This window comes from Sceloporus occidentalis, unplaced genomic scaffold, assembly GCF_023333645.1.
Source record: "Sceloporus occidentalis isolate IW3139 unplaced genomic scaffold, rSceOcc1.0.p SCAF_9, whole genome shotgun sequence".
Taxonomy (NCBI): domain Eukaryota; kingdom Metazoa; phylum Chordata; class Lepidosauria; order Squamata; family Phrynosomatidae; genus Sceloporus; species Sceloporus occidentalis.
Window position 1 is genome coordinate 16,814,401 of NW_028316989.1, and position 23,219 is coordinate 16,837,619.

At 40.7% G+C, this 23,219-nt stretch overlaps 1 protein-coding gene across 1 annotated transcript in view; it reads right to left on the bottom strand.

Annotated features, from left to right (window-relative positions):
- The window catches only part of LOC149306992 (uncharacterized), a 117,169-nt gene extending 94,340 nt beyond the window's left edge, over positions 1–22,829 (bottom strand). Inside the window, exons 1-7 of the mRNA XM_089538237.1 lie at positions 22,777–22,829; positions 17,394–17,581; positions 13,340–13,457; positions 12,217–12,304; positions 10,157–10,345; positions 9,878–9,986; positions 1,087–1,194 (exon numbers count right to left, since the gene is read on the bottom strand). Of these exons, the coding sequence (XP_089394363.1) occupies positions 1,087–1,194; positions 9,878–9,986; positions 10,157–10,345; positions 12,217–12,304; positions 13,340–13,457; positions 17,394–17,581; positions 22,777–22,829 (853 nt within the window). The remainder of the gene's footprint in view (positions 1–1,086; positions 1,195–9,877; positions 9,987–10,156; positions 10,346–12,216; positions 12,305–13,339; positions 13,458–17,393; positions 17,582–22,776) is intronic.
- Positions 22,830–23,219: the final 390 nt, after the last annotated feature.

The following is a 23,219-nucleotide window of genomic DNA, read 5'->3' on the forward strand; positions in this document are numbered from 1 at the left end:
GTACAACACTCTCTCTATGTGTGTGCTTGGGTGTCTGTGCATGCACCTTCAAAGCTGTTGACTTACAGTGACCCTATGGATTTTGTATGGTTTTTTTAGGCAAGGAATACTTAGAGGTGGTTTTGCTGGTTCCTTCCTTTGAAATACACCTAACAGCACTTGATGTTCGTTGGAAAGTCTCCCATCCAAATACTTATTAGGGCTGACCCTGCTTAGCTACCAAGATCAGATGGGATCTCTGCACTGTGAATTGCAGTTGTGCGCTGAACATTGCTGGATGGCACCCAGTCATTGCCATATCTTGCACAATGTTGCTATTCTGCATGAGGATTGTGTACTGCTGATGCAACTTATCTCTGCATGCAGATATTTAGGCTACAATGAGAAAATGTTGGATTGCATCTCTACTGCATTTGTACAAGTATAACACAAACAAGGAAGTGTACAACATGGGAAACAACTTATTATGTTTGTTAAGAAGAAAGGAAGAAGATCAGCCCAGCCAATAGGCATGCTGGCACATCATTTTGCAGGACAGAATACTAGTTGACATCCGACTGGACAGATAAATAACTTATGATCACATATTGTTCTGGCATGGATGATGTGTTACAGAATAGATCTCCATGTTTATGTTAGAAGGTGGAATCCATATGAAAGAGCAACTGAGAAAAACCTGAACAAACCACCCTAAGAATTCTCTCCTGGGTTCAGATTCAGACCCTCTATCCATGGTTTATCCAATGACCCAATACTCCTTTTCCAACTGAATTTGAAGGGCCTTGAGTTCCTGGTGCCTCTCATCCAATCACATGGAATCTGATTCTTAGAATATCAGCAACTTTCCAGAAATCTATAATCCAACTTTATATTAATACACACACATACACTAACAATTCTCAAAAGCTTCTGTGTACAAATTTCTAGGAAATTTTCTTGGTGTCTAACTTGCCTTGTTTTATGCCAGAGGGTAGTAAATAAGCACTATAACTGTCAGGCAGTGTAGAAGAGTCTAATTAGCGGTGTGATTTAGAGCAGAAACAGCTTTCCCTATTGTGCAAAACAGAGATAATAGAAGGCACGGACCTGGGAAGTATGATAAAGAGCCATTGGTGGGCCTTGAAAAACGTTCTCGAGACTCAAAACTTCCTCCTGGGCATGGCAACACAGTAAGCCCATTGGGCTGGAAGTGACCTAAAAGACGAAATGAGAGATGTCAATCTGTCTCATGCATATAAGCCTTCAGTCCTGCTCCAGTACAAAATTCCTCTGTTAACAATCTCAAGTCAGAGGTCCTACTAAAAAGAAAGGCCTCCTGGTTAGACTGCACTACTTCAGACTGTAAGTAGGGCATCACATATTTCACTGGCAGAAAGTCTGTGGTCCTGCAAGTGTTGTTGGTCTTTAATTCCTGTGAGCCCCAATTAGTACAACCAGTGGTCAGGGATGATAGGAACTGTAGTGCAATGACAACTTGAGAGCCAAACATTCCTCACCTCTGAAATATTTCAAGGTTGCCCTGTGGGAAGCAAATAATATGGGAGAGCAATCTCCCACCTGCTGCCTAAATTGGTACCTATCTGCTTAGGGTATTAGGCATAGGTAGATTTAGGGCCTATAGATATTAGGTATAGGTGAGATAGGTATATAGGTAGTCATCCAACAGCTGCATTTTTACTCCATTCAACCTTGTGTATAATGGCTTTTTTTGGGGGGGGGGGTAATTATGTGAATTTTGCACTCTTTACAGAGTCAAATGAAGACCATGGATTGGTCAGTTCCAGCACCATGTGCATAAACAGTCCATTAAATACAAATAAACAAAAGGGATTCACCTGGGGGACAGAGATGGCTTTGCAGACTTCCAGTAGAGCGAGTGGATCCCTGGGCAAGATGTGCCTTATTCTTGCCATCAGGACAACAAGAACTTCCATTGCATTTTTGGCATTCAGTCTGCCCTGGAATGGGAGCCCAAGAACCAGGAGGACACGGTAGTGGCTGAATGGTGCCAGCATGAGGACAATGATGCCCTAAAAGAAATCCAAAGAGACTAGATATGATAATGCATTTGGAGGCATGAATTATTGTTGCATCTATGCAATTTTAATGTAACCAGTGAAACCAAGGAAGGGCAAAATGGCATCCATTGAGATGCATTATTGATAGGAACAGCTCAGAACGTGTAGCGAATGGTTGGATGGTTAGGTTAAATACAGTAGCCCATTCACCTTCACTCTCTGATAACTTGTACTTAAAGGGCTTTTTAAAAAGAGCTTATGACCAGGAGATGCCAGATTAACTTAAGCAAAGGAATGACATCACATTATCCTGGTTAGCAAGAGAACATATGTACACAGCAGAAAGAACAAGGGAAGCAAAGTGATATTAGAGGTCAACTTCCCTCCACTTTCCTGTCTCTGCTTATCATTCTCTCTTTAGCAAACACTTCTTGAAGTCAGAGGTGAGGAAGTGAAGAGAAATGCCTCAGTATAAGGTCATGGTGGCATCTGTTCTAGCAAAGCCTTGATTTTTCCTTTTTCCTTTAGCAAAACTTTTAAACTCATGTTGCAATGTTCACACTGAAACTGAATTAATTTGGAATCTAGTTTCACATCTGTGATTTCCAAAATGCCAGGAATATTTTATTCTGTTTTATTTTAATCCTGCTTTTCTCCCAGAAGGGACCCAAAGCAGACAAAGGATGGATCAGAGTTCCTTGTCTGGATTACAGCTGCCTGAATCCCCTAGCCAACATATTATTGGCCAGGCTTGCTGGAAGATCCTGGAAGTTATAGTCCGAAGAAGTGAAGTTTCCAAGTTTGTGGGCTGAGTAATGAGCAGCCACTGAGTTGGAATCATGGTAACCGGGAGCCAGTGCTGGAGGTACAACCAAGGAGGTTGAACTGGAGAGTCAGAATAAGCCACAATCCGGAAAGTCTATCCCTGTCAAGGCAGCCTGGACTGGAAGCCAGAGTTAATGGGTAGCCTTGATGGGCCAGACCATTCCAATAACTAGAAATCCCGCAATGACCAGGGAGTTGCCTCCTCAGACTGTAGCCCCTGGTAGTTTACCATATGGGGTTGCTTATGCTTAAAGATGGTGGATCTCAACCATAGTCTCTGACAAGCCTTCAGATAAAGTTGCACCAAAGCAGAAGGGATGAAAATTCTCATATACACTGATGCCAGCAGAGTCAGCAAATGGAGATCAAAGATGGGCATGGCTGGAAGCCTACAGAAAATGGAAGCTTTTAATAACATGCACAGACTATGCTCTGTAACCAAAACATGGTCTGGGGTTTCACTTCTTTTGAAACTATGGGGTCCCAGTTCTTCTGAAGCACAGCAATGTTAAACTCACTGGAATAAATCCAATGTTAGTCTTACCTAAGGCAAACTGGTAGGAATGGATGGGAATGAAGTCAGTAGTGATTGCCTGATGACTTCCTTTGATTTCAGTGAATCTACTATACTCTAAGACTCAATCAACCCTTTTCTCATTTGCTGGGTGAGATGGCAAAACATTTTGTACATTTCCAAATTATTTTTCACATTTAAGGTTTTTTCACACTGAAGTAGTTTATATATATGTGTGTGTGTGTGTGTGTGTGTTGTTCAAAATAGAGTGGTTTTGCAGAAAGTTGTACAAAACAAAATCCCTCCTCTTCTTTTGCTATTGCTGCTTCTGACAAAAAGTGCTGGGCTTTTCACTTTCATGAGAGAGTAAACAAAAACTTGCAGGGGTTATATATATTCAATTGGATGTATTGATGAGATGAGAGGTTTTGCAAATATTCTTTACATTCCTAACTTTCAGCAATTGCCGGACGTTTCAGAGGTTTGTGATGTAGATTTTCTTTAATAAATGTGTGTGTGTTTTTTAAAACAACAACAACAGTGTTTTAATATTATACAGGTTGAGACTCCCTTATCCAGAATTCTGAAACCCAAAATATTCCAAAAAGCATTTTTTTATGGGTGGCTTAAATTTTGATAACTTTGCTTTGTAATGGTTCAACGCACACAAATTTTGTTTCATGCACAAAATTATTAAAAATGTTGTATAAAATTACCTTCAGACTATGTGTATAAGGTATATATAATATATACATGAATTTTGTTTTTAGACTTGGGTCCCATTTCCAAGATATCTCATTATGTACTCATATGAAAATACAGGTATTCTAAAATATTATATTATATATATTATATATAGTATATATTATAAAAAGAAAATAAAAATAAAAATAAAAGAAATCCAAAATCCAAAACACTTCTGGTCCCAAACATTTTGGATAAGGAAGACTCAACCTGCAGTTGTCTGGATTGTGGTTTTTTGTAGTCTGATTTTTATCTGCATTTTTAAAAATCTTGCTGGAGGACACCTTGAGTCTCAGTTTTGAGAAGCAAGCAAGATATAAGTCACCTTAAAAAAAAGGATCCCCTGCCTAAAAACTTGTGGGAGTTACAGTTATTCAGAACTGAAACAACTGAGCTAAAGGAACCAGTGGTTTCATTCAGTAGAAGACATCATGCTGTACCATTTCCTCACTCTGGCATTTCGCTCTTTCGTCATTTGTTCCCATGGGTAGGTTTGTACATGCATAATTAGCAGTTACTATAGAGGTGTAAAAACTATTCTGGGTATTAATCCTATCAAAACTAGCATTCATCACATTTGGGACCTCCTTTCAGATCATAATAAACCCCGAAACAGGTGCAGTGTCCTACTGATATAGGATCCCCCACTGTCAGCTTGTAGCCTGATAGTGCCCTGAGTTGTTTCATAGGAGAAATAACAGCTCACTCACCAGAATGTTGAATTCAAGCCAAAGAACATAATGTTTAAATATCTGTTGAAATATTTAAAGGCTTCAAAGAGAGCTCTCTCTTAAAAAGATTGGTTCCCATGTGCTGGCTTGTGTCAATTTTCCCCCCAATTTTTGTAGACAATGAAGACCTCGTGTCTCATTCTGCCAGAACCACTAGATTGAAATTACAGTATTTCATCCTGGCCTTCGTGCGTTGCCTCATTGCCAGCGTACATTCTCCTAACGCCATATTTTGCACAATGCAGGCTCCCAGGAGAAGACCGATCTCTATTCATTGGCTGCTAATACTAGACACTGAAAGCCTAGAAACCTAAGATCCAATGTTATCTAATTTCCATAACAGTGAATTACAGACCACTGCTGGATGTGAACTACAAGGCTTTTCATTGAGCATCAATCATTCCGTTTTGCCTTTTATCAGTCGACATCAAGGCAGCTAGAATACAGGCACACTTCATTATTTAATTAAGAGGATCCTCATTACAGACAACCGAATCAAGAGACTGAGTAGAGTGGTGCAGCAGGAGGTACCTGGGTATGCTCATTAAATACTTTGTCTTCCGATGGAGCAATAGGACTCAAATTGGGGAAGAGCATGGAACTCACAGGGAGATGGACTTTGTTTGGTGGTGAATCCCTGGGGCCAAAACCTGCCCTCTGAGGTTCAACATGACATCACTGTTTGATGGTTTCCTTCCTTCTTTATGTCTCCTCCAATTCTGAAAGGCTGAGATGTCCATCTAAGGTTTTGCTACCGGCAGGAGGATCCATAAACTAAAATATCCTGGGGGGGAAGTTGATCCCATCCTTTTGCCTCTGGCCACACCCATGACTGTAAAATGGGCTCAAAAACTTAGGTGAAACTATGAAATGTTACTAAGCACTTAAAATCACAGTTGGAAGGATCCCTATTGGCCACTGAGTCCAATGCAGGAACTCCAGCTAGAGAATTCTCAGCAGACAGCTGTCCAGCCTCTTTTGGAAGATGTCCAGAGAAAGAGACCCCACAACCTTTCAAGTTAATTGGTTCCATTTGACCCTTACCATGAAGGTATTCCTAAACACCTATACCTTAAGAAGAAATTCCTGGCAGTAAGAGCTGTTTAGCAGTGAAATACATTGCATTGGAGGGTAGTGGAGTCTCATTCTTTGAATGTTTTCAAACAGAGGCTGGACAGTCATCTGTCAGGAGTGCTTTGGTTGTGTTTTCCTGCATGGCAGGTTGGACTGGATGGCCCCTGGGGGTCTCTTCCAACTCTATGGTTCTATGATCCTACATGGAATTATGAGGAACTGAACTTGGGTTTTTTGGCATATGAAGCATATACTCTACCTTTAAGCTAGGGGCACTGCTGACATAAACTTTCCAGATTTCCTTGCTGCTCCGAGGGGTGTGTGTGTGTGTGGTATACATCTGTTGTTGTTTTGTGCCTTTAAGTTGTTTCCCTCTTATAACAACCCTATTGTGCACCTATCTGTTCAAAGGAGGGGTGCCATTGTCTTTTTCTGAGGCTGAGAGAGTGTGATTTGCCCAAGATAACCCAGCCGGTTTCCACGGCTGAGTGGAAATTTGTATCCTAGTCCCTCAGAGTCCTAATCCAACATTCAAATCACAACACCACATTAGCTATGCATGAGTATATACATATCTATATATTTAAAAAGCCACTTCATAGGGGGGAAAATAACATGTCTACTATCTCCTCCCCCAAAAAGCATCCTGGTGATTTTCACAAACGGCCCTTCTCCCAACTTTCTTCCATTTCTAGAGAACAACCTGAGGGAAATAAATCCCCAGCATGAATTATTTCAGATATTTGATTCCCTTCCAACCCAATTTTATGGTGGCAGATATCATGCAGCGGGGAGAGCCCTACAATGTTGGGAGCTTGCTTTTCTCTGCAATTTTCTGAGCCATTCCAGCCAATTAATCATCTCTAATAACATTCTACGGTTTCCTAATTCTCAGAGGCAATTGTTTCTTTTTTTAAAACAAAGGTCTGAGTCCTTCTCTGCCCATCCTCCTGTCATACGTGGTTCGGCACTAATGTCACAGTGATAAATTTGCTACACCCCTATCATTCCTACAATGATAGGCTGGTGATATCCTCAGGATGGGATTATCAAGACTCCTCTGGAATATCAAACAGTGGGAGGCAGATAGTAGTTAAGAAGAACAGCTCTTTAAATGGTTTATGGAGGACAATCGAGAATTCACTTATTTACCGGCGAAGCACATCTAATCTCCCAGGCTTTACTTCCAGCCTTTCCAAAGAATTAAAAGTTGATCCTGCCAAGTTGCTTTGAATCAGAGGAATGTTGGGCTCAGAATACAGAACCTCAAAGTCATTCAGGTCCAGTCCTCCCCATTCAGGTAGGGGGCCCTTCTCCCTCCTCAAATGCTCCCAAATGGATGTTGTTATTACAAATGATTGGGTGGAAGTTACACAGAGGTCCACATTGGTTTCTTGCTGGAGAAACAGAGGAGAAATAGCACCGTGGAAGGCCTTTGCCCAAAATGATTGCCGTTCAGTGTTGTAAGTCTCAGAGCTATTAAAATCGAATGACCTCCAAGATAAGCCTGTAACCGCAAAGTTGCAACCTCTCATTTTTGTCATGGGAAAGTGCTTTAATTGTGCCGAAATCCAGAACCCAAGCCCAGAGCATATAGAGCGATTAAATTATCATGGGATACCAGAATGAGGTGGCATAAGGGATTCTCATGAGGGATCTAATCCCACTGTTGTGTCATTCTTGCATGGAAGATTTTTTTCCTCTCCACTTGGTGACATCTGCTTATTTTGGGATTTTTCTTTTTTAAATTTCAAACATATGGTACATGTAAATTTTTTGCACAAAAAACATGTGCAGAAAACTCTGTTTTACACTTAATAGTTGTGTTTTGTATGCTCTTTTAAGAGGTTTTATATGTTTTTTTTAAACTGGTGCTATGTGTTTTTAACTGATGTTGCATTTCTAATCTGTTGATGTATTTTAATCTCTTATTGTTTCCCACCTTCATAGGGAGAGGTGAATAATCAATCAATCAATCAATCAATCAATACAAATGTACAGAACTTATTCTGTGCAAATGTTACATATGGTATTTTGGAAAGAAGACAGCATTTTCTGAACAAGAAGCAACATTCTCTGCCCAGAAAATTATACACTGTGCAGCAAATCCTGTTTTCTGCAAAGAAATACTCCATACAGATTTTGTGCAGAATATGCCCTGGACTGCAAGTAAAATTTGAAAACTGCACATTCTCCAAAGGCCTTTTTGCTGTGGGAAAGAGAGTTCCTAAAAACTCCTCAGTGTTTTCTTCCAAGAATAAAAATAGCAAAGAAGTACACTCCTAGGCTGCTGCCACACTGCAGAATTAATGCTGTTTGACAGCACTTTAACTGTCACGGCTCCATCTATGGAACTGTGGGATTTCTTTGTCAGAGAAGGCAAAATAACTCACAAAACTACAACTCCCAGAATTCCATAGCACTGAGTCCTAGCAGTCAATATATTGTCAAACTGCATTATATCTGCTGTACAGATGCATGAGGAGACACAGTGAGGTAGGGGAATGAAGTGCCCTACTTATCAGAAGTGAATCAGATTCTGTGGCTGCATGAATGGTGGGAAACACCATGTTTTCCATATGAAATAAACACAGAATTTTATATATGATCTGATCCAGTTTTTTTGGATCTAAGATCTTAAGAAGAAAAATATCATTGAATTCAGAGGCTCACATAATAGGCATGCAGGAGAAGGCTTTTTCTTGTATTGCTCCCCATTTGTGGGATGCACTCCCCTCGGAGATGCAATCAGCTTCTACTCTTGTTGCTTTTCGAAAGAGTCTGAAGAAGATGTCTCTTTTTCAAAGTGGCCTTTTGAACTGTTCTCAAGTCTACTGATTGCTATAATGGTGGCTGTGATTTCTCAGTATGGTTGTGAAAGCTGGACAGTGAAGAAAAGTGATAGGAGAAGAGAAGAGATGGAGAATCAGTTCATTTGAAGTGAGAGTCATGTGAACAGTTGAGATGGTTTATCAAAAAGATAAATGAATGAGTCCAAGGGCAAATCAAGCCTGAACTCTCCCTGGAAGACAAGATGACCAAGCTTAGACTGTTGTACTCTGGATATATTTTGATAAGATAGGACTCACTAGAAAAAGCAATAATGCTTGGTAAGTTAGAAGGTAGTAGGAAAAGAGGAAGACCACATTACAAGTGGATAGACTCAACAGACTTGGAGGTCTCTCATTTATAGTGTTGCCGTAAGTCAAAGTCAACTTGATGGCAATTAACAACAGTAAAGGATGGTTTTAATGGTTTTGATAAACTTGTCAATCCAGTAATTGTTATATTCCTATTGTTCCATTGTATCTACCTCTTCTGAAACACCTGATGGATCTACCAAACATTAAAATGAGAGTAGCCTTCATGCAGGCAAGATTAAATGTTCTTCCATTGGCAGATTTGATGGATTGACATAAGAGGGCTGCTAATAAGGACAGAGTGTGTAATTGTAATTCTGTGTCAACAGAAGTACAATCCATGTACTGCTTGAATGCTCTATATACAGAGATCTTAGAAATAACTACATTTATCCTTTGCTAAGACAATCTGTTGCAAAAGTTTCTTTTTTGTTGTCCAATGCAGACAAGTATATTTCTTTTATAGCATCAAAAATTCTTGTCAAATACATGCTATAAAGTTTAGAGAGAGTATGGAACATTATTCTACTTTTAAAGGCTAATGAGGAGAAATTTTAAATTGCATTGATTTTTCCTTTTTATAATTGTGCATAATGGCTGTTTGTTAATCACAATAAACTGGTCTGTTTTTAATTGTTCTGATTATGTTGGTTACTGCACAAGAAGTGAATTTTTGCACAGAATAAGGCTCAAACTGCAGTCTCCAAAAACAATGCAGATCTTGGTTGCTTTCTCATGGTGAAGGGGGGGGGGGAGGCATAGCTATTTGTATTTGCCAGAAAGAAAGGAATTTATGAAGATGTACATCCCTCTCCCAAATGTATGTCTTACCTGCTGGGCACAGCTGGCATTCCCGAGTCGCTTCAGTGGAGAAAAAGCCAGGGGAACAGGTTACACAAAGTGTACGGGTGGGATTGGGCTCATGGCCACCTAGACAATGCTGAAGAGAAAACACAAAACAAAGATTTAATGGGATTTACTCTGATGTAGACATGTCCAGGAGAACACTGTGAGTAGACATGGAAGATCTGCAGAAATGTCTCACTGAAGGCTGAGATATCTCCTTTTCTAACAATGGTGTAAAATCACCCTCAGCTTGATATATTCTACCTGTGTCTCCCATCCGTTGGGACAGACATATCCTTTAGGGCACACCCAGCAGTCCATTGCTCCCTCAGGTGAATATTGCCCAGGGTTGCAATGTCTCTGCAAACCCTTCTGTGGATCACACCAGTAGCCATCTGGACATGTTCGGCAGCCAGCTCTGGTTTCCAAGCTGATGTATCCATAGGGACAGGCCTGTCAAAGATAAGGTGAACCATTAGTATGTTGTTGTTGTTGTTGTTGTTTTATTGTGATGGTGTCATGATGAGAAACCAAGGTTTCCCTTTTTAAAACTTGCTAGGTTTGGTATCTTCGGAAACTGGAAATTTCAGTTGGCTACCAAAACTAAGGGTGCAACTACACTGAAGAATTAATGCCATTTGACAGCACTTTAAACTGTAATGGCTCAAAGTGATGGAGTGCTGGGGTTTGTAGTTTAGTCAGATACTTTGGTTTCTCTGTCAAAGTGCTCTGGAGTCTCAACAAACTACAAATCCCAGGATTCCATAGGATGGTGCCATGACAAAGCAATGTCAAACTGCATTAATTCTGCAGCATGGTAGCAGTCTTAGATCACCTTAATTGCCCTAGAGAATAACTCTTCACTGGCAGAAAAACATTTGGAAGCCTGTGATAAACATCTCCAACAAGAATTTTCTTTTGTAAGGAAATAACTGACATCATTTCTGCTTCCACCTCTTGGCTTCTTCTTCCTACAATTAACAGATCACTTGGCAGACTTGTTGGACAAGACTCACATATTTGACAAGCAGCAGAAAGAAGACTGACTGATGATGGAAGAGTCCCATCCTCCTGTCATCAGCCATTTCAACCAAAGAAAACAGGCATCCATAATGCCATGATTTGTCGGCTGTAGGTAGTTTAGAGAGCTGGAGAACAGGAGGCAAGATTCTTTTGAACTGAAGTGTAATCTGCCCTGCAGAAATAATGCAGTTTGACACTGCTTTAACTTCCATGGCTCAGTGCTATGGAATTCTGGATTTGTAGTTTCTTGTGACACCATGGCTCTCTTACAGAGAAAGTGAAATACAGTATCTCGCAAAACTACAAATCCCAGAATTCCCCAGCATTGAACCATGGCAGTAAAAGCAGTCTAGTCCCATTGGCACTATTGGCAGTGGCACTATTGCTCATTTTTATACTTGCCCTCCTCATCTCTTTTCAGCTACAGGACTCTCAGCTGACCACTCCAAAAAATGACTTATGTCCTAATCCTAAACATGTTTGTTCAGGCAGATGTCACAATGATTGCAGTGGGCATTGCACTTAAATAACTGCATGTGGTGAGAGCCTCACAGAATAATTCCATGCAAGAATCATACAATCTCAGAATAGTATAGGAGGAATGGATCCAAAGAGTATTTAGTTCAGTCATCTGACCAAACAGGAAATCCACAGCGCAAGCATCCATGACCTCCAGATTTTGCTTAAGTATCTTCATGCTTAAGAATCTTCAACAAGAGAGAGTCCACCAGCAGCCTTCAGTGCAATTTGTTCCACTCCTACCATTAGGAAGTTCTTCCTACCCTTCCAAAAATCTCCTGTCTTGTAATATGAATCTGTTGATTTTAGTCTTATCTTCTGGAGCTCTAGAAAACAAACCAGCTCCATCTTGTACCTGGCAGTTCTTCAGAGATTTGAAGAAGGTCACTTCAGCTCTTTTCTTCTCTAGACAGGGAGAATCAAGGCAAATTGGCAACCTCTTGGTAGAATCATAGACTCATAGAGTTGGAAGATACCCCAAGGGAAATCCAGTTCAACCCCCTGCCATGCAGGAAGACACAATCAAAGCACCTCCCGACAGATGCCCATTCAGCCTATTTTTAAAAACCTCCAAAGAAGGAGACTCCACCACTCTCTGAAGCAGCATGTTCCATTATCATATAGCTATCACCATCAGGAAGTTCTTCCTAATGTTCAGGTGGAACCTCTTTTTCTGTAGCTTGAATCCATTTCTCTGTGTACATAAAGTATTGCAATTTTAACTCTCCTTCTATCCTTTCTTCATGAGCTCTTATTATTTTCCCCACCATTTTTTCTTTTACCTGGCAGGATGAAATATCTGCTTGAGCTGTGAGTTGATTGTATGTTCCCATTGGACACCACTGTGGAGCCATCTGACCTCCTGGACAGCTGCAATTCAGAGAAATATTTAGCTTACAATTGGACACTGTGGTTTACCTCCATTTAGTAATGGTCTCCCAGTGCCTTAATCCAATGCTGAAACCACTACACCATGCTGGCCTTGATAGAGAATATCCATTCACCTTAATGTCTAGTTCAAACCTCAGTGGGGGAAGAATTAACAATTTGACAGGAGATGCTTTGTCTCAGCAGCAGCCACGAAGAGTCAAACAAGTTGTAACATCCATTACCCATCCTGAGTTATTCTGTCCCTTGATCAAACTACAGTCTGACAGAAATTTTGGCAGGATAGTAAAGAACGTTGAAATTTGGCTCTAAGATATCTATATCTCAGGGAGTGCCCCTGAAAGGCAGATATTATTGTCTTAAACAAAATGGGTTGATGAATTACTTTGTGCCATAGACCCCAAAAGACATTTTGGCTTGGACCTCAGTGAAGTTCACAATTAAAACCCACAACAGCAGCAGATGGCCGATGAAAAGGCACCTGCCGCAGTTATACGAAAAGGAAAGGAAGCTATTGTGTGTGGTTAAAAAAGAGGAAAAAAGATCATCCAGATTTATATGTGTGAGATGTAAAAGCTCTCTAGAAATGACAACCAAAGTGAAAGGCCAGATTACTGTAATCAGAGAAATGTACAAATCTTTCTACAGTTGCTTGGTGCCACTTTTCACATACATTTTAGTCTGTTTCTCATTTCTAGTTCCTGCATTCTTTAAGATGTATATATTTGATTTTAAAGCAATGTTTGAGTTGGAAAGTGTATAATAGTCCTCAGAGTAGTGTGGAATTTAAAGTATATGGTCTCCTGATGATCTGATTATGAATCTAAGATTTACATAGGACAGGAAAGCATGGGAACTGTCTGTCAAAGAATTCCCTGCACCTCATGAATCTCTGGGAAGGAGTCATGACAGTTAAAGCAGTTTCAATGCAGTACAGTTATCCAGTAGGGATGCACCCTCAATTTCTTTGATATTCTAATTGTGCAAAACATTGGTGGCAAAAAAGGGCTTGCTTACAAGAATCCAACTGGGCACTCCAGACAGTTGCCAGACATGTAGTAGTGTCCTTCTGAACAGTTAACCAGGCACTGGGTCCTGCAGTCTATGTCTTCATGGCTTGAGAGAGAAGCAGTTCCTATGAGAAAGGAAGAAAGAGTGCTTTGAGATGCCAAAGGGAGCAGAGCTAAGAGGTCAAGGTTTCCAGCATACATTTGGACTGTCAGAATTATAGACAGCTTTAGCGCTGTCTAGCAGAGATGGTTAAGTATCTCAATGAATTTCAGATCCCAGGATCCCATAGGATGGAGCCATGATAACACCTGATGTGAAGATGCTGCTTTCCTGAGTCCTGGTATCATATTCAGAGTGGAAGCAATTCATTTTAACTGAAGCAAGGCCTCACCTATGATCCCTCTGTAACATTGTCTTGTGCAATGTTTTCTTGACATACTATAATCTTATTTTTCAAAGACTTGGCTCTCTGCATACATTTTCATTATTTGCTTACTAGACAAGCTGTCTGCCAAATGGAAGGATTTTTCAAATATGCAACTGAAGGAGAGGGGGTGAAGGGGGAGGACTGGTTTGCAGGCTGCTTGTACTTTGTATTTATTAGTACTATTATTTATTTAATGCATGCATATATATCTTCAAGCTCCAAGTGAAGCGGCTAACAGAAAGGTCTTCCCCATGGCCAAAATTCAGTCAACAAGGGAATCGCCATAGCCTTTCTGGCCAAGGAGTCCCCCAGTTGTCATCTCCTTCTCTTTCTCTCTTTCCTCCTCTTCCTCCTCAAATATCTAAAATTTACTGACATCTGTGCAGAGATTGTTTTCGTTTATTTATTTCTGAGTTTTATTTGCTGCCCATGGATAATAGCTCTGAGAGTAAAGAACAATAAACACACAGGCAACCACAAATGAAATCGAAAAGCCATATAAATCAAATCAAAAGCAGCATAATGAAATAATACGTTAAAAGCAGCCAAGGCTCAAACAACACATACCACAAGAAGAACTAAACAAATCAGAAACCTAAAACCATGTAAAGACAGAACATAGCAGCAGAAATATACAGAGGATTAAAAGGCCCGAGCAAATATGGTTTTTGTTTGCTGCAAAAGAGAGAACAAAATGAGTGACAGGAAGACCCCTTTGCAAACCCATTTTGCAGAGGAAAACTGGGACACGTGTGGCCAAGTAACATCAGAATGTGGTCAGAATGGAAGAAAAGATAGTTAGATGCTGCAGCAGTTTGCTTTTGCCCGAGTCTCCAGGGAAAGGCAATATTCTGCTCCTTCCCCAGAGTTATTAGAGTGCAAACTACTTTTGCACTTTGAGCTCAGCTTGCAGCAGTTAAAGGAAGCTGAAGACCAAGGGGGCAAATGGAAGAGCAAGAGAGAAACTGGGACATATTAAAAGCCGCTGGAAAAAATGGGATGACAGAGGATTGATTGGAATTGTTTTTGCCAAATCAGGAAAGCTGGAATTTATGTCTTTGGGGAGGATATCTTATATTGTGTGATTGTAGCAGTGGGGAAAATTCTTCTTACTAAAAAGGCTTGCGCCTCATTAGCCACCCAAGGGATCTCAGGATGCAAGGACACTTGGAGCAGGGCCTAAAATGATGTAGTGCATTGCCATTAAGATTGGGACTGTGGAGCTAAGGCAAAAGCCCTTTATAATGTGTGACTGTGGCAATGGGGGACAAAAACTTATGCCTTTCCCCCTTGTTATCTGAATATGCACCATCAGTTGCAACACTTACAGTTACTACATTCCAAGGCATTCAAATGCACCACTCTGTATTTGGTTGCATTTAATATCATTATAAATTACAGAGAATCCAGACACAGATCTCCAACTGTTTTATCTGCTTAGTCCAAAGAGAGCAGATTTTTAATGTAATTTTCACAGTTTTTCTCTAGATACTATATTTGTCTGGCATGTAAGGGCTAAGGAGTCCATCAGTCAAGAAGCTAGACAAGGATGCCTAAACAAGAAAAGAGCATGCATCTGAGGAAGCAGGCTCAAGTTTAGAAAAGCTAATGCTACCAACTTCTATCATTCAGTTAGTCTCAAAAGTGCTACAAGATTCCTTTGCATAAAGAACAGAACAGTAACTGAAATCTCCCCAACCCAGATACGATTAAATCCAATGCAACCTAGTGGTAAGCTGCACAATCACACTATCCACACAATATCGGTAAGTTAATCTTGTGATTTGACTACATCACATTCTTAGAAAATGTATTTTATTGTAACTGGCTTTATTTAAAATTGTTCGTGATTAATATGATTTCAATAGGTTGGCTGAATTTTAATTGCTTTATTCGAAACTAATGATAACAATAACCATCAGTCATACAACAAAAACAACAATAGCCGTTACAATATCAATGATAACAGCAGTGACAGTAATGATATGGAAGAGACTGTGCATTCACCCCCATGACTCTATTCTTGCCAGATAAAATAAAATCACATGTAGAAGAGAAATCGTTTTTTAAAAGGAAAAAAGAAAAAGAAAAAGAAAAGCAGTGTCGCTTCACAAATGCAAGGAAAAACACTCAACAGGCATATTTTGAAATGTATATTTGCACAAATGATCCAAACGTGGGTGAGAATCCTTCTATAGAATGTTCCTTTCAACTCTGTTTGAACAGTTGAGTACTTAGTAACTGACACCTAAATAACTTTTTTCTCTGTTCCTCATGTCAAAGAGAGATTTAAACCATTAGACTAATGCAAATTTTGGGGACTATATGGCATATAAAAATAGAAGTGATATCTCAGTTTCAAAACAAAATGGCAGGAGGAGGGAAGAGAACAGTTTGGGCTATGGGGGTTTGGGGTTTTTTTCCTTAACGTACAACTCTGGAAGATTTTCTAAAGGGAATTTCTGTGGGTGAGAAAGCAGTTTGTGTTTTGAATATAGCTACAACTTGGGAGCTTGTTACTGATGTTGATTTCTTACTGCAGTTTATTGTGTCCCTAAAAATCTACCATGGAGGGCAGGGGCAACCTCTGAAATGGGGAAAGCCACAAGGGGAGATGGGTTTACAAAATGTGCCTTGCTATCCCCTTTTTACAATAGGACCCTGTGCATAATTTTGGTCATTTTAAAATGTATTTTTATTATACCTTTTTATAGTTTTTGTGGGTTTTTTGGGCTATGTGGCCATGTTCTAGAAGAGTTTATTCCTGGTGTTTCGCCAGCATCTGTGGCTAGCATCTTCAGATCATGTATCTTCAGATCATATACAGTCCATCCTTGCCTTACGCGGGGGATCCGTTCCGGATCCCGCCACGTAAGGCGAATTCCGCCTATGCTCGAGCCCCATTGGGATGAATGGGATGCGCCGCCCCTTCCGCCCCGCGCACGCCCTGCGGCTTGAGCGCGTATGCTCAAGGCTGCATATGGCGCGGGCGCGCTGTATATGAGATATACAATTATATATATATATATATATATATATAAAATCATATATCTCATATATGTATCTTCAGATGCCAGCCACAGATGCTGGTGAAACATCAGGAATAAACTCTTCTCCAATGTGGCCATATAGCCTGAAAAAACCCACCCAAACTATGGATGCTGGACATGAAAGCCTTTGACTATACCTTTTTACCACCTAGTACTAGGTTCTCAAGTGGATCACATCCCTAAAAAAATTAAAATCTAAAACCAGTAGTTGTAATATGACAATAGAATTAAACAAACGGTCACATAAAAATGACAACTGAATTAAAAATTATTTTAAAATATTATATATATTTATTTATTTCATTCAACACAGCAGAATCAGGAGGGAGAGGAAAATATGCCCATGAATGGAGAAATGCCTTCACTTCATAGACACCCTGATAGGAGTTAAAGCACCAGTTTTCAAATAAGAAAATAAGAACAACTATTTTTTGTTAGGGGCATTCCTGCTTAAGCAAAACCTCTAGGGAATTATGGAGAAAGCCGAATGCAAAAGGTCTTCTTGGGAGACCCATATGGAAAATGTAATACTAGACAAGTAAAGAAAAGTCAGGGATGGGGATGTCTCAGGATTTAAACTTACCTGGTGAGAAACAAGCAAGGGCAGAAATTAAAATAAGCTGCTTCCAAAGTCCAGCCATCAGAGCAGAGAGAGAGAGCAGCTCTGGCAGAGAAACCCAAAACGCAGGCAAAAACTGCCAAGTATCTCGCTGCCCCAGCGACCAATGTTTCCTTTGCTGATGCCAACTGTGCGGTGTAACCAAATCTCTCCTGGGTAATCACTTTCCAAAAGAGCCTGAAGTGAAATGAACACCGAGCAGTGGAAAAAAGACAAGAGCCCCTGAGAGGTCAGAGAAAATCTTGAAAGGATGATCCTGGGATTTGGCAAAGGTAGCACAGAGATGCTGGCAAGATGGGCCAGGCACATTTTAGAAGTAACCCCCAAATTCTGACAGCCTAGCAGTCTTCTTGTTATTTCACTGTTCCAACTAGATCATTTGTTGTTGTTAGTTAGTTAGTTATATCCCCCTTTCCCCAGTTTGAGATTTAAGGCAGCTTGCGACAGAATAAAGAAACAAAAAACCAAACAGTTACAATTCACAAAAATGCAGAAGCCAAAAAATGATTAAACAAAACCAAAATCAATTAATAATCAGTTAAAAACATACTCAATTAAAAAAACAGCACAACACCCAGGTTGGTTCGTGGGCCAGTGTGAGGATGTTAACATGCCCATCCCTGCACCAAGCCAAGGATTTGTAGTTTGTTGTGGCACCTGAGTTCTTTGACAGAGAAGGCTAAATATCTTGCAAAACTATAAATCCCAAAATGCCATAGCATTGAGCCATAGCACTTAAAGTGGTAACTGCATTAATTCTACAGTGTAAATGAAGTCTGTGTTTCATGAGCCACCTGGTCAGATCCAGGAAGGAGTCTATGTATATTCTATGTTTACCTGCCCCACCCAGTGAGCTGTTCAAGTTCCAAATTGGAACATCTCAACATAAGCATTATATGGCTTTGGATTGGCCTTACTTCATGTACATCCTGGCCAACTGTCAGGAAACGAAGGTTTGCAAAAGTCCTGGGACTTTGCAACACCGTCTTCCTGGAAGGATGAAATGGGAACCCCCACTTGGGCCCCTTTTCAGAGAGTCCTTTGCCTGGAGGTCAGAGATCTGACATAGATGATCAGCCAAAACCCAGTTGTACCATACATACATGTAGATGGAGCTTTATGATACTCCACTACAACTGAATATCATGACACACATGCATATATAGTCTTAACCACAAACTTTCTAGAACCTTCCCAGAACTGTATTACTCAATCAACCTCTTAACATAGTCAGATTCATTGCCGTTCATGATATATAAACTTATTCAAGTTGGCATAAAAACAATTAACCACAAGGCTCAGCAGAGGCCCATTGCTTATAAGTGTGGCTAAAGGTTTACAGTGTGATTGGGTTAAGCCGTTAACTGCAGTTCTTGCTTGTTTCCCTTGTCCTATTTGCAGTTATGAGCCATTGCGACAATTATTGATTAGATTTAAGCTTTTAATTTCTACTTCAAGGCCACAATACATTTCTATGTGCACCTCAGTTCTGATTATGTGGCTCATGCATACCCTCCGGCGTTTTGCAGATGAAAACTAGAAGACATGTAGCTACGCAACATCAGAGTGTGGTCAAAATGGAAAATGTGATTTCTAAGGAAGAACAGATGAGCTAGGAGAGACTGGACCAGCCTCTCCTAGGGCAAGATTTTTCCCTCTCTTATCCTCTGTCTCTTGTTTTCAGGTTAATTGACTGCAAACTACTTTTGGACTTTGAGCCCAGTTTGCAGCATTTGGAGTAAGCTGAAGAAGAACAGGGAAAGTGGGAGGAGGGGAGTGAAACTGGGACATTTTAAAAGCAGCTGATAGAGTTGGATGACAGAGGATTTATTGGGACTATCCATGCCAAATTAGGACAGTTGGAGAGTATAGGCTCATCTACTGATCTACCTGGCCCTATCCATTCAAATACCGAAGTGGCCTTGTTTTTGCAAACCCGGTGGATTTGCCAGAGATACGCTATGAACATCCCTTGCTTTTCAGCCTGTGAAAAAAAGAAACAAGGCATAGAAAGTTATTCACCAGTATGATCAAAACAGACACCCAGGCCTGTGATCCTTGATGTGCCAGGGAGTTTGTTGCCAGTGTACAAATGTGTGCCTGTATTCATTTGTGAAATGTTAGAGGGCATGAAACACGGGGATGCCAACAGAACAGAGATGTCTGGAAAGAACATGTTCAGCCAGCAGGGAAGAAAAGCCTCCTTCAAGACCCTGAGATGCCACCAAAGCCCTCTGCCTCCTGCCCCTTTAGCTAGCAAGTTGCCATCTGTTGCACTTTTATAAAGTCTTTAATTAAACTCTTCCAATACATCTCAGATGCATCTGTTTCCTTCCACTCCATAAACAATTCCTGGGAATATCTGCAATTATCTTACATTACAGACAAGAATTGCCAATTAAATCTTTATCAACACAGTGTTAAAGAGAGGCAGGCAGCCAAATTCAGTGATATCGGGTTTTTTCCCCCCAGCTAGCTTGCAGACTGAGAACACCTGTGGATTTTATAGGATAGGAGGGTATGCATGCCAGACAGCCAGTATATTTTGCTGATTGAATCAGTAAAGTTCTCTTCTGCTAGATAACCAGTACTGGAGTTTGAAAAAAAGTGCAAACTCCGGTTTCTAAAAACCTTCTCCACTCATACATGGGATTCTCTCAGGCCTGATCTGTCAGGTTTTGGTTCTGACACATCTCCTAAATTGTGCATTAATTTTCCCCCTGGGCAATCTTGATGTTCCTGAATTTTGCCACTGACTGATAGATTGTTTCAGGCTCAGATATCCACCCTTGACCCTTCAGACTACAATCCTTTCTGCTTGCAGGAAGGAGGAAAGAAAGATATTGCCTAAAGTCAAGGTGAGTAGATAATCACATGAATGGTAGAGGAAGTTCTTCGAATGCAATGTGATGCCAGAAAATAGAACCAGAAAGTAGATGTGATAAAATGACCAGGGATGCTTTCATGAGGCTGGGTGGTTGACTAGTGCTAAACTATGTGTAGTGTGCCAACTGCCAGGAAACCATTCTCTCTCTCCAACGCACTGTTGATGGAGTTTGTGCATATATTCCAGTTATGATGTTTCTCTTTCCAATCTTCCTTTGTTTGTTTGTATTTATTTAGTTAATTAGTTAAAGGGGATCCAAGCGTGAGACTAGATTAATGGAGGCCTCAAGATCCTCTTCATGAGTTCATGGTAAGGGACAGAGTTTAACCCAAGTCTTCCCAGTTCATAGTCACACAAGCTTAATCTGCAATGCAGAATTAAATGCAGGTTGACAATGCTTTAACTGCCATGGGTCAATGCTATAGAATTCTGGGAATCATAAGCCCTATACAGACAGGCCAAAATAAAGCTGCTTCAGGTCACTTTGGAAGTATGGTGTTTCAATGATGCATGCATCCTAAGAGTCTGGAAGCTGAACCAAAGCTGCACCCCAGTCCTTAGGACTGGAGCGTGGCTTTGGAGCGGCTTCTGGACTCTTAGGATGCATGTATCATTTAAACAGCATATTTGCAAAGTGACTCGAAGCAGCTTTATTTTGGCCTGTCTGTATCATGCCATAGTTTTGTGGGACATTTAGATTGCTCTGTCAAAGAGCTCTGGTGCCACAAGAAACTACAATTTCAAGAATTCCATAGGATGGAGCTATGGCAGTTAAAATGCTATCAGACTGCATTATGTCTATAGTGTGGCTGTAGCTTTAGCCACTGCACCAACTTACAATGCAATGGGTAGCTGTAAATGGCAGGGAGCCTCATTTCTCCTGAACCACCTCCTGTCCCTTTTATGCCCTCCAACTGTCTCAATTTGGCAGGGACAGTTTCAATTAATCCCCTGCCATCACATTTTTAGCTTGCTTTTAAAATGTCCCACTTTCTCTCTCTACCTCCCATCTTGGTCATTAGATTACTTCAGTTGCTGCAAACTGTGTCCATAGTGCTAAAATAGTTTGCACTCAATAAACAATATCAGGGAGGAAAGGAGAGGAGGGAGTGGAGTCTTGCTCTTCCCAGTAGTTTCAGGCAAAAGAAAACTGCTGCAGCCTCTCCTAGCTTATGTGTTTTTCCTTATTTGCCATCTTGACCATGCTCTGATATTGCTTGACCATATGTTCTGGTTTTCATCTGTGAAAATATTGGAAGGCATGCCTTCCCTGACTGTTTTTTGCTATTGCATTGTTCCATTTGAAAGGTTGTGACTGAAAAACAAGAGCAACAGCAATCTCCTGGCATCAAAAATTCACCTTAGAATGAGCCAAGGCAATGCAATTGGAGTTCTTTCCTCCTCTCACTGCTCTACTTCCATCCTAGGACAGAAGAGGCAACCCAGTCTTGCTAATTTCTTCTGATGCAAGATAGAAATAATTTGCATCTTTCACATCAGCTTGTGATTGGCGCCGTAGCTTGTAATTTTCGCCTTCCAAAGAGAAGTTAACACCTCAAGAAGGAGGCAGTCCTGACAAGATAATGACACCTCCTTGACAATGATGCCTCAGAGGTATTATGAAGGAGGCGCAATAGCAAAGATGCTTTTTTAGCAAGGGACCAACCCTCATGGCTAGTGACAAACGTGCCAGGGCAGATGCCAAAGGCAATCAGAACACAGCAAAACAGGCAATCAGGTATATGGAAACAGCAGGTCAGCCTGCCCTTTGAGATCCACCCTCAGTCTCTCTTTTAACAAAATGACACTTCATGCTGCTTTTACCTTGCCACCTCAATATCACCCTCTTCCTCTGTGAGAAACAATTGCTATCAAGTAGAGTGCATTCCAATTTTATTGTGAAATCTATTCCTGCATGCCGATACCCTCTATCAACTATTCTGCAGAGCTGAATGATCAGATTACAGACAAGGCTGCCCCTAAGATATTTTGCTGCCAGAGGCAGACCAGCAAATGGTGCACCAAAGGGGTCAGACAAGGCTGCATTCTATCACCCTACCTATTCAAATTATATGCAGAACATACTATAAGGAAAGCAGGCTTGGACATGGAAGAGGAAGAGAGAAGAGTGAAAATAGGAGGAAGAAATATCAACAATGTGAGATATGCTGACGACACCATAATACTAGCAGAGAACCTCACAGACTTGGAACAACTAGTAAGGAAGATCAAAGAAGAATGTGCAATGGAAGGTTTACTGTTGAACAGAAAGAAAACAAAAAATGATGACCACAGAGAACTTACACATATTCAAACTAAACAATGAGGGAATAGAGATAGTAAAAGAGTTCTCATATCTGGGATCAAATGTTGGACTTCATTGCACGGACCCTGGAGAATGGGCCCAGCGGAACAAAAGGGGGCAGGAAGGGAGTGGAATGGGGTTATTACCCATATTACCGCATGCTGGAACACTGCCGATGCGGCCGGAAGTCCCCATTCAATTCCCCCATCCGTCCCCCAGAGGCTGATTTTCAGGAACTGTTCAAAACAACAAAGGAAGCACTAGTGACATCTCAGCTCATCTGTTTGAAAGCCTCTGAAGTTACAGTTTTACACTCTCATACCAGAAAGTAAACCCCATTGAGCATAGCATCTGAAAGAACTTGCAAAAGAATCCCCCCCAGCCACCATGGACAGTGGATTCTGGAGATTTTAATCCAAAAGTAACATTTCCTAGCTCTGGATTAATTTATTTTTGAATAAACATGAACAGGATTGCACTGGATGACTGCAGGTTTTTGCACATTTACCAGGGAAGAAGCCACACAGAACTTACTGAGAGTCACTTCTAGCCAAATATGCATAGAAATAAGTTGTAAAAATGTAGTGGAACTGATGTT